The sequence below is a fragment of the Copadichromis virginalis genome, linkage group LG6 (genome assembly GCF_057382275.1).
Source record: "Copadichromis virginalis isolate Kocher_CV1m ecotype Utaka linkage group LG6, C_Virginalis_male_GT1.1, whole genome shotgun sequence".
Taxonomy (NCBI): domain Eukaryota; kingdom Metazoa; phylum Chordata; class Actinopteri; order Cichliformes; family Cichlidae; genus Copadichromis; species Copadichromis virginalis.
The window spans coordinates 16165073-16177366 of record NC_140623.1 but is presented as its reverse complement, the minus strand read 5'-3'; the positions used below and the strand labels follow the sequence as shown (position 1 = coordinate 16177366).

The 12294-nt window shown below is 41.9% G+C and overlaps 1 protein-coding gene across 8 annotated transcripts in view; it reads left to right on the top strand.

The window, feature by feature from the left end:
• Positions 1-411: 411 nt before the first annotated feature.
• The window catches only part of fat1a (FAT atypical cadherin 1a), an 80698-nt gene continuing 68815 nt past the window's right edge, over positions 412-12294 (top strand). For 3 of the 8 annotated variants that reach the window (XR_014920846.1, XM_085458936.1, XM_085458935.1), the window contains exons 1-2: positions 1951-2449; positions 3922-7211. Coding sequence is in view for 7 of the 8 variants with exons in the window: in XM_085458936.1 (XP_085315062.1) it covers positions 3950-7211 (3262 nt within the window). In the remaining variant the exon portion in view is untranslated. Of the gene's footprint in view, positions 833-1950; positions 2450-3921; positions 7212-12294 lie in introns of those variants that run through there. The other 5 variants (XM_085458931.1, XM_085458929.1, XM_085458934.1 and 2 more) reach the window with 3 other exon arrangements.

The following is a 12294-nucleotide window of genomic DNA, read 5'->3' as shown; positions in this document are numbered from 1 at the left end:
ACAGAATAAACACCGCAACGCTCCGCTGTGCATGCACTGAATAGGAGAGGAGTCCATGACGTCAGAGCTGAAGGTGGCAAGGTCAGGTCCTGGGTGCCCTCGCGGAGAGCTGATGTCCTTACTGGAAAAACTCTCCAACAAATTCAGAGTGCATTTGTCGCAGAGGAAATGCTTCAAATGCTATGTTTGTTTGTTTTTTATTGTAAGGAACTGTGCTCGATCAGGAAATCTGCAACAGACAATTTGAATTAAATCATTACGCTAAGTTGGATTTATGTGCGTAACAAATAACTAGATAAGCACAGAGCCCAAAACAAACAAACTGAGAATCACACAGACATCACTTTCACCGTCAGCTGTTGTTGGTGTGTGATCCCCCCACCCCACTCTCGTCTAGCTCGTACCGCTACTTTTCCGAAGGGGAGAGCAGCAGGCAAGAAAATCGCCAGTCATTTCTCTTCTCGTGCGCTCTTCTATAAGATTCCGATTTTTCCCGATATCACCTGAAGGCATCAGCAGCATGCCGGCACCTGAACCGTTGTGGAGTGGAGCAGCGAGGCAAACCATAGCCCATAGCTTTTTTCTTTTCTTTTCTCCTGCAATAAGCCACCATGTGTGATGCCTCCGAGCATATCGGAGCTGAAGGCAATAAAACTGTGAGAATAAGCTGAAGAGGAGAAAAGTAGCGGATTGCCATCAGCAGAAGCTCCCTCCCGCCTCATCTGAGAGATCCTCGCAAACGAGATTTAGAAAGAAAAAAAGGAAAAAAAACGAACAGATTTATGTGAAGGGAAGTTTGGGAACGACAACCAGCGCTGGTTAAGCTGGTCTGGTGAGTAGTCTCGAATCGTATTTCAAGAGCATGGCACATGGTTTGATTTGATTTTTTTTTTCTTTCAATCGACTCTTGAAACTTTGGACTGAACTCAAAGCACTTTTCTTTTAGTAAGCGCTAAAAAAGTGAGTATTTTGTCTGACTTGTGCCAAAAAAAGAACCAAACGCGCAATTACGCACGCTCACAATCGCGCGCATTGGGTAGTAGTAGTAAGTAGGTTGCATGTTGACAAGTTGTCAAGCTCCATGCAGCACAGGCTTTTTTTTTTCCTGCAGGCGCACCAGCTGGAGCTCTGCAGTCCGGGCAAGAGCAGTGAGACAGCGCCATCAATCGCATGGCAGCCACACTCCTCTGTGCGTAAAGTGCAGCTTTGGTCTGAGAGGAGCAACGTGTGTGATGATGAGAGGGGTGGTGGTGGCGGGGGTGGGGGTGATAGGATCAGCGCCTTCGTAGCCAGTGTACCAACACTATCAGTCACCCTGCTCTAATGCCCAAACACAGACCCCGGGACGCACTGCTGGCCACTTTATTTCCAGCCGTACCAGGGATATTAAAAAAAAACAATAACACTAGTGAGAGTAATGAGAAGATCATCTCAAGAACTGATGTTTAAAATGCAATAACACACGCGAGGATTATTATTATTATTTATTTATTTATATTTTTTGCATTTGCACGTTTTATTAGCTCATTTGTCATCATCTGGGAATACCTGAACTGAGATTTCATTACCAAAATAAGGTTTGTCCACATTCTTACGCTGACAGCTGGATTATGATATAAAGGCTAAGTCAGATTCTACAGCAGAAAGTGAATATGAAACATTTGTTTGTTAATCATTAGCCAGAAGGCCATGCGCAAAATAACCTGTAACCTAATAAGGCTTGGTCCTTTATAAGGATGTCTCCCACCTCAAAAAAAAAAAAAAAAAGGAAAAAAAAGGGGGTGGGGGGCATTAATTTGTCTTGCTGTAAATAAAAGGAGAATACAGAAACGAGGGGGTGGGATCCATTAGGACTCACACCTCATGAGCCCAGTAGCCTTAATGCTTCCAAACAGCAATTTGGGATAAATTATATAATTATACTGGGATTTGATTTTCTACTCGTGTAGCCACAATCAGAACACCGTGGAAAGTGAACGTTTGGGGGTTGGAAAGTTTTGAATAATTTTAGCTGAAAGGAATAAGAATACTACAAAAAAGGGGGGGCAGGTTACCTTGGGGCTGAAGTGGTAGCTGCTGAATGAAAATTAAAGCGATTCCGCGGAAAGGACCAGGGTTCAGCCTTTCTGGAAATATTTCATATGAGAATACAAGGCGAACCGCATTAAATCAAATCAAATCAAAAGGGTCGCGGGTTCAGAGCGGAAAAGGTCCTATCCTGCTGCCAGCCCGGTAAGTAGATCCGGACGTGCGCAGCGCGGAGAGATACCAGGCAAGTGGAGTGTGGGAGAGAAAGGAAAGGAAAGCAGTGAGGGAAAAGAGTGAGCTTGCCTGCTGGTGGCAGATGGGGTAACGGAGAGGAGAAAAGTCCACGTAATACCATGCCGAGATTTGGACTACATAAACTACATGCAAAACCTCCAAATCTCCGAATTTAATATTAAAAGAGGTACGTAAGTTGTTGTGTTTTTACTCAGTGGGCTTTTTTTGATGGTCAGCGATGTTTAAGCGTCTGCATCTCTGTAACGTGGAAAAAAAAAGTTAGGTCTGCTATTGTGAGGTGCGAAAGAAAAGCAACCGCTGGCTACTTTGGGTGATTCTTTGGAGAACTTTTCGATACAAAGTGAATGTCGAACGTCGTTTTTGATGACGTACGCACACACTTTGTGCTGTTTTGTGTTGGGAATACGTATCTTTTTTCCTACTAACCCCCCAGCAAATCTCTGCTAAGTGCACGTCTGCCATCGTTTCGAAGTGAATGGCTGTAGTTGGGGGATGGGGTTAGACGTGAAATAGTCTCGAGGCACCTAACTCATTTTTTTTGAAACATTTGAACTTTTTTTTTTTTTCAAAATGAAAAACGGCTCGCTGCCGAGAGCATTCAGAGAAACGGAATTTAAACAAATGGATACTCTTCTGTATCGTAAAGAAAAAGGGGAAAAAAGAGCCAGAATTTTAAGTTTTAGTTACAGTTTCTTTTTTTTTTTGCAGCAGTTGTCTGCAAGCAGATGGTTCTTTTGTACCTGCGGGTTATAGTTTTAGATTAAAGGTGATTGGGGCTCAAACCCTGTCATTTATTAACCCCGCATAAAACATTAATAATTAAACTAGTGGGGCTGTTTTGTCACGCCAAAAGTAAATATATACCGGTATATATATATTTGTTTTTTTACAACGTGCGCACACATAGCAGCGTCTTGCTTTTTATTTGTCTTTGTGGACTCCCACACGGAGCCGGGGACGTTGTAAAGCAGTTGTAAACGAATGAATGCGCAATTTGAAAGCACTTTCTCAGTCATCTGGCCTTCGAGTTTAATTCTGATTGTACTTCGACGAGATTATACAGAGATTATTTTATTTACCACACACCTTTGCCATCATCATCTTTTTTTTGCTGCATTTCTGCACGAGTGAAAGTCCAGCATCATTTTGTAGTTACGAGATTGTTCGTAGTGCTCGTGTAGTAATATGTTAATGAGTATAATCAGATTTCTATATGTCTAATGTGCAACCCAAAAATGTAAATTATAGCACTGCAGTTTTCAAAGAAGCCCGAGCTTTTTTCTTTTTTCTTTAGCTCATTATGAGGAGGTTTTGTGACATTTGCGTGTTCAGAAGGGCACCCATGGAAGGCATCTGGCATTGTCACCTGACTGACTGATCTGCTTCATCTTATTTCCACATGAAACCTGTTTAGTCTTTGTCACACTTATCATCACTTGTCATGATATTTAAAGGAGTCTGGGAAAAAAATTGTGCCACAAATAATGTTGTTTTCAGCATTATAGCGGTTTTCCAGCCTACTTAGATGAAGACTGATGGTTGAAAATAAAAACTTCCCCTTAAATGTTATTGTAGGATCCCAATGAAATGTTTCTGCAGGATTATCGGTCTAAAATCCTTTTTTTCTCTCCCTCTCAGGTGGTTCGGTGAAGATCACGGTACGATAATGGGGAAGCACTGGGTTCCACTGCTTGTGCTGCTCCAGCAGCTCCTCTGTGGCTGTGCAGGGAACCAAAGGATGGCGAGGGCCACCTCCATGCAGTTCACACATTCTCTTTACAATGCCACCATATATGAGAACTCTGCTGCTAAGACTTACTTAGAAAGTCACACCAAAATGGGAATCTTTATCACAGACCCAGAGTGGGACATACGGTACAAAATCATCTCTGGAGACAATGAGAACCTATTCAAAGCAGAGGACTATCTGCTGGGAGATTTCAGTTTTTTGCGAATAAGGACCAAAGGAGGCAGCACTGCCATTCTGAACCGGGAGGTTAAAGACCACTACGTGCTGACTATTAAAGCTTCTGAGAGAAACACCAATTTGGAGTGTCGCACTCGAGTGAAGGTACAGGTACTGGACACCAATGACCTCAGGCCTCTCTTCTCACCCACGTCCTATAGCATCGCTCTGCCAGAGAACACGGCAATCCGCACAAGCGTGGCCAAAGTCACGGCAACTGATGCAGACATCGGTACAAATGGAGAATACTACTATAGTTTCCGGGAATGGACAGACATGTTTGCAGTACATCCAACCAGCGGTGTGGTGACACTGACGGGCAAACTAGATTACTCTGAGACGAAGCTGTACGAGTTGGAGATCCTTGCCGTGGACAGAGGGATGAAGCTGTACGGGAGCAGTGGTTTCAGTAGCATGGCCAGACTTACAGTCAGGGTGGAGCAGGCCAATGAGCACGCACCTGTAATTACTGCAGTAACCTTGGCCCCCTCTGATGCAGACCATGACCCCACTTATGCCATTGTGACAGTGGAGGACAAAGATCAAGGACCAAATGGAGAAATAGCATCACTGAGCATTGTGGCTGGTGACCCTCTTCAACAGTTCAAGGCTGTAAGAACCAACCCCGGGAGCAGGGAGTATAAAATAAAAGCAGTCAAAGATGTCGACTGGGATAGCCAACCTTTTGGATACAACCTCACTTTACAGGCAAAGGACAAAGGCAGCCCCCCTCAATTTTCATCAGCTAAATTGGTACATGTCACTTCTCCACAGTTCAAAGTGGGCCCTGCTGTATTTGAAAAGGCCATTTACAGAGTCAATCTGAGTGAATTCGCCCCCCTTCACACACCTGTCACTATGGTAACAGCTGTGCCAAAGTATCCACAACTAAAATATGCTTTTAGGCACAAATCTGACAAGAACAGATTCACCATCAATCCAGATACTGGCTTAATCAGCACCGCAGGGCCAATCAATGCTGATATTTCCTCACAATTTCAGTTGGATGTGATTACAAGTGACAAAAAAGCAACAACCAAAGTGATTGTTGATGTGATTGATGTAAATAACAATGCACCTGAATTCCAGCAGACATCTTACAAAGCCAGTGTTGATGAGAATGTACCCATAGGGACTAGTGTGGTGACTGTTAAAGCCACTGATCTAGACAAAGGGGAGAATGGCTATGTGACCTACAGCATTACCAATGTGAATCCTCAGCCGTTTGTCATTGACTACTTCTCTGGTGTCATCAGTACCTCGGAGGTCCTAGATTATGAGCTCATGCCCAGGATTTACAATCTTAAAGTCAGAGCATCAGACTGGGGATCCCCATTCCGGAGAGAGGTGGAAGCATCAGTCATTATAACGTTAAACAACCTGAATGACAATAAGCCTTTGTTTGAAAATGTGGACTGTGAAGTGACTGTGCCGAGAGATCACGGCGTGGGAGAGCAGATAACAACAGCATCTGCCATTGATGCTGATGAACTGCAGCTAGTACGGTACAATATTAAAGCTGGGAATGATCTTGACCTGTTTGAGCTGAACCCAAACTCTGGCATGCTTTCACTGAAGCACTCGCTGAGCGAGGGAGAGGCAGCTAAGGTCTCGTTTCATAGTTTACAAATCGTTGCATCTGATGGCGAACATGAGACTCAGCCAATGATTATGAACATAACTGTCATCACGGCGCGCAAGCCCGTCCAGTTAAAGTGCGTGGAAACCGGAGTCGCTACTATGCTGGCTGAAAAGCTGCTTCAGGGCAGCAAAATCCACACGCAGAATGAGCCGGATGACAACTTCATGGACTTTCACTCAGTCAACCGGTACACTCCTCAGTTCTCAGAGTCTTTTCCAAGTGTTATTGAAGTCAAAGAAGATCTCCCTGTCGGGGCCCGGATTGTCCATTTAAATGCCACAGACTCAGATAGTGGCTTTAATGGGAAGCTAGTGTATGTTATTTCAGGAGGAGATGCAGAAAGCCACTTCATAGTAGATATGGAAACTGGTTGGCTTTTGGTTTACTCTCCTCTTGACCGGGAAACAGCAGATCACTACACCCTCAACATTACAGTTTATGATCTCGGGATACCACAGAAATCCTCATCGCGTCTCTTGGATGTTAAAATCTTAGACACCAATGACAATAGCCCCCAGTTTTTGCAAGAATCTTATTCTGTTGAAATAACTGAGAGTACACCTGTTGGGACTGAAATCATCCAGGTGGATTCAACAGATAAGGATCGAGGTGACAATGGAATCGTCAAGTACTCAATTTTGGGAGGCACAGATCATTTTGCAATCAATGAAAATACCGGTGTGGTGACAGTGACAAAGCCACTGGATCGCGAGCTCCATCCATTTTATGTCTTGAAGATTGCGGCACGTGACCAGGCAGGAAATGAGCCTCAGCTGGTGTCCACAGTTCCCCTCAAAATCACCTTGGAAGATGTGAATGATAATCCACCCAAATTCTTCCCTCCTAATTACCGTGTAAAAGTGAGGGAGGACCTTCCAATCGGTACAGTAATCATGTGGCTGGAGGCTCATGACCCCGATATTGGGCCTTCCAGTCAGGTACGATACAGCCTTATTGATAATGGAGACGGGAATTTCGAAGTAGACAAACTCAGCGGTGCGCTGCGAATTGTTCATAATCTAGATTATGAGACAAAACAGGTGTATAATCTTACTGCAAAAGCTAAAGACAAAGGGAAGCCCATATCTTTGTCATCAACCTGCTTTATCGAGGTGGACGTGGTGGACGTGAATGAGAATCTTTACAGGCCTATGTTCCGATCGTTTGTGGAAAAGGGATTTATAAAAGAGGATGCGGTCATTGGGACTTCAGTGATGAGTGTAACAGCTGAAGATGAAGACAGAGGCCGAGATGGAGAGATTCGATACTCCATCCGAGATGGGTCTGGCCTGGGGGTATTCTCCATTGATGAGGAAACTGGTGAGTCTCTTTATTCGCTAGATCTATGTGAAGCTTGTGTTGAAAGACCTGCATAAGGAAAGTATTATGCAGCTACAGTTTATTCAGTCATGTTCCACTGTGTGGAATAATGAACTAAGGGAGTCTTCTAAGAGACGGGTGAAGTTCCCTTTTTCAGTCATTTTTCTTCTTTTGGAGATTTTATGGCAGGAACAGATGGACTAGCTCTCTCTTAGACCTGTGTGGACATTCAGAAGTAGGTGCTGGTGTACAAGGAACACACATGGATTCATAATAAAATGGGTTGCATTTGGAAAACGGTCAAATCTGTTTGACCCAAATCTAAAATGTTAAGCATATATATTTTCAGTATAGTACCAATGGCACGGATTTGCTTGTGGATTTCCTATCATGCTGCAGAAAATATGTTAATACACTCTCAGCTGCCCAGAATGAGTCCAACAGCTGACTCAAATTAGCACAAAATAAGCAGTCTGGGATTCTTGGAGTTCCTACCCCAAACACAGCAATCACCTGGGTTGGATGTTTGTGCCTGGCTTCTCTGCATTCCTTTTAAAAGTTAGTAACAACATTTTTGACTTGCTTAATGTGACTTAAATCCCCATTTGAAATTACATTTCTCTCTGCACTTTACATATTTAATGACTAAATGAGGCAGTGAAACGTAATGCATAATGCAGCGATTTTCCTTGGCACATGTAACCTCAAAAGTTTATAGGTTTCTTAAGAAAGCTGGAAACGTGATCTATCAGTCTGCTGCTGACTTTTACTGTTGAGAAAGAGGTTTATATCTTTAGGTTAATGTTTAGTAAGAATTAGATATATGTGAAGTATTCAGTGAGCTGACAGGAAGTCTCCACAGTGAACCTGTTGGGAAATACCTTCGTCTGCCTCGTAAATTTAGCATGAGAAGATGAGCCGTTATGAAGGATGCAACCTTCAGGGCAGTTTGTCAGTTGCTGTGTTTGCGATTGTTTCTGAGGTAGTGGTTGGATGTCTCATTTTAATAAGATTTTTGCTTTATGAAGACAGATGCTGGGATATTTAAAGCTTGAACTAGTGACTGTGCACTTTCATGGATGCATGAAGGAGTTTTCATTGAGTTACTTCCTGTTTTGGTACTTCTATATTAAATGAATTTGGATGCATATCATGGATTTTAAATGGGTTAATGCCTTACCAGCTTTTCACCAGAGTGTACGGTCTGTGAGAATATTTAACAAATATAGCAAGAAAAGTCATTCATGAGCATGCATACATTCTCTAATACCAATTACTTGGACATTTGTTTAGTGATTTCATGCTGTAAGAAAAAACATTGCACAATGATCAGGCCATCAGTCATTAGTACATCCAAATTACTCCTCTCCTATTGTAATAATGGTCATATAAAGGCAGTTTTGTGGGAATTTTGCAGGATCGTTTATATGATTTGAACTTTTTTTAGGTGTAAAATGTCATCACTTTATCATTATTCAGTTCGACATATGCATTGAATTTCATCACATTTATTGTATGAATTTTCTGAATATAGCAAAAAAAGTTTTTGTGAAGTTAAGGTAACATCAACTTTTAACCACCAGCTTTTAATCATTTCAGTACATTGAATTTAAATCTAAAACTTTGCGTCCATGAGTTGAGTCATGTTCTGAAACTTCAGAGATCACAGTGACCTTGACCTTTAACTGCTGGCATCTAATCTGTTCATTGCTGAGTCCAAGGCAGTTTTTGTGCCAAATCTGAAAGAAATCCCTCCATCCATCCCACCGAAAAGGCCCTACACCTTAGTACTGTGATACTACTAATATTACTGTTGATGGCGCCGCATGCAGACCTGTGACTGGCGTCTACGTCTGCCTTTAAAATCCCATGTAGGGCACAGATTCTGGGAGCCTGGTTTGATCTTCTACTTAATCCCTGAGGCCTATATTAAGTGATTATCAGGAGGTGCAATGATAGGATTGTCCTGGGCTGGGTCCTGTTATTATGGATTACATCTGAGGTCAGTAGACAACTAAATAGAGCCAAGGTGGTAATGCCGCTCCTATGATTTCACTAGATGAAGGGTGTGGTGTGCTAAAGCTACCATATGCGTTTAAAATATTGTGCCTCCAAAAGGAAAATATAAGCACGGGTGCGTCCCCACTATATACTCTTCTGCAGCTGCATGTTGTGAATTTTAACCAGGCTGTTTTAAAATCGTTTAAAATTAGAAAACAAGTGAAAAAGTGGTGTGGGGAAAACTGCCAGGAGCCGCACACCTCTAGTTTTGAAATTTGTTTTTCTCAGTGGGAAGTAGTGAAGGCAGAAGTGTTTTTGCGTTTTACTTGATGCTTGTGTTGCTGAACTTGGGCATGTTTGTTAAGAGTACATCAATCACAGTCTTGATCTGCATTGCATTGTTTTGCTCGTTCCATCACCACATGTGTAAAACCCAATGATTTTTTCTTATAGTAACATCCACAGGAAGACTGTTATGTGGGTCACATAGTGTTGCTGTGTAAAGCATAGCACTCTGTAGTGGTTGAGCTAGTCGACAGTGAGTGACTCTTGAAGAGTAGGAGTATCTAACAAATCCAAACAAAGGATGTATTGAGACTTTGAGAGTGACATTCATAAACCATCCAAGGAACAAACAAATTATTTGTTTCAGGCACAGATAAAGTAAAAAAAAAAAAGCTGTCCATTGTTGCTGTTTATTGAACACCATCTTGTCCTCATTTACATCAACTCAAAGTAGGAGGAAACCTCCCATGCAAGCCACGTCGTCTTCTTCTATTATGGTTGCTTTCCGTTGGACTGAGGGAGTCCATGGCAACTGTTTGTCCAGACATTCTCTGTGTTATTAAAAGCTCTGTGGTCACTGGATGAGTGCCATCTTAATTTAAACATACCCTCATGAAGGCTCATTCCTGGGTCTTTTCCCATTCTGCACAACAAATCCATTGCTCATCAGTTTAACTGGAAACTTTGCTGATAGTGACGTGATTTTTAACTAGAAAGGACTAAGAGCAAAATAACTCAGCTTTAGGGCTGTGGGATATGACCAAAATCTCATATACATATAGACATTTATCGTCCTGACAACGGTATCACAAAAATTTTACATTTTCTGTAAATTCTGTGAATCTCGGGCAGCTTGACTTGCGTGAAGTGTTTTCAGCTGTTGGAGTTTTCTTGAAAAAGGTGGCTAGCTACTGTTTTACATGTTGTGGCTCCAGAGGCCAGCTGGTATTACAATTTTGTGGCAAATGGCTCATGCAGTGACTTATTTTTTTATGTATTTTACAGGTTTGTCTTTAAAAAGGCTTTGCAGTTAGTACTCTAAAAAGACTGAAAGCAATTTGAAGAGAGGCTGCCACTCCTGAGCTTTAATTCCTCAGCTGATAATATGGCTGTGGAGAAATCCACTGGGGAAGTGCGTGTGTGTCATAGGAATTTGTTAGGATTATACCTCTTCAAATTTCACACTCATCACAAATTGATGAGTTTCCAAATAAGCCTGTGCCTTTTATAGAGCAAACCTAGATGGCACTTCTGTCCTTAAGAAAGGCTAACAATCATTATAATCTTCATACAAGCAGCTGTAGAAACAGTTACATACTGTTGAGGTGAAAAGACATATAAATTCATATGAGGTCAACTTCCAGTCCTAGTTCAAACAGACTAGCAATAAAGCTATGCTTATCTTGATGAACCTGTGCAAGTCTCCACTCCTCCAAGCACACCTGACTCAACCTGACACACCTAGGCAAGGGTTTTTTTTTATTGCCAGTGAGTAATCGTCTTAATTTTCCTCTGTCTGCAACAATCGAAGAAGAAGGCAGTTTCAGAAAAGACAGAGGTAAATGAGTAATGAGCAATCTTCACAGGAGTCCTTTTCCAGCACCTTTAATGAACCACTGTGTAACTGAGTCTCATGCTGTGGGATTCAGTATTTATTGGTGAAAGTCTTTATGATGGTTTGAATGTAAGAGTTTGGAAGAAGTGACTAGCACAACTTTGGAATCTGCAGTCACTTCTGTGAGCGCTAAGTCGACATCTGTGACATTTGTGCTATTTTGAAAACTCAGGGTTATGGTAGGCGTTTTGACTTCTGATAACTTAGGCCCTGGAGGGTAAAGGTTACCAAACAGGGTGAATAAAGTAGCCTGAGACAATTGAATTGAGTTAGTCTAATACGGAGAAAATTGTAACCTTTCAGAATAGAGCTACTGATTCTGGCATTGGGAGCGACAGGCTACCTGTGGAAAACAGGGGGTTTTAAAAACACCCCTGCATTTTCATAACTTTGGCATTGCCCGGCTTAATGATGACTGCTAGCTTAATTAATGTTTACATTTACTGAACTCTTACTCAGAGCCGGCTCCAGACTGATTGACAGTATGCCGAAGAAGTTGTTCTTGTGCCTGCTTTTTGTTAAAACGGAGGCAATGACTTTAGTTCAGCAAAGTTTTCTGTTTTTTAATAGCTTATGCAGCAGGGAGGGATTATGTACCAGGTCAAGTCTAAATAATTGAAAAGGAACATGCTTGCAACAGGCTAAGACGGCTATAGTTAAAGCTATACTAAGAACCCTATATAATAATCACTATTTATCTCCTGTAGATAGCCAGTGTCTTTAGTGGTAGTATGTATTTTGGGCCATGTATTTTGGGAATATAGATGGAAGATGGAAGTGAACATTTTGATAGGGTAATATAGTTAATAATAACAAAAATTTAAATATTTTACTCCTTTCATTTAAAGTGGACTCTGTCACTGTATGCAGGCATGTAAGAGTTAAACTTTCTTTAAACATAACGCCTTTTTTTGTGCATTGTCAATGTGTTAGTAAACCAAACCATAACCCAAAAGGAACTGTGATTGAAGAGTGTGTCTTTGGTGGCTTTGATGAAGCTCTAGACAGGCCTTACCTTGAAAATCTACTCCAAGGAAGATGTGTCTCTGCTTGAAGTTAAATTGTGCAATGTACAAGTTAACCGAAGCAGTGTGTTGAGTCTACATGAGGCGCAGATGCTGATTGTATAATGTATGCATTGCCCTTTCTTGTTGGATAAAATATGCATTGCCCTTTCACTTG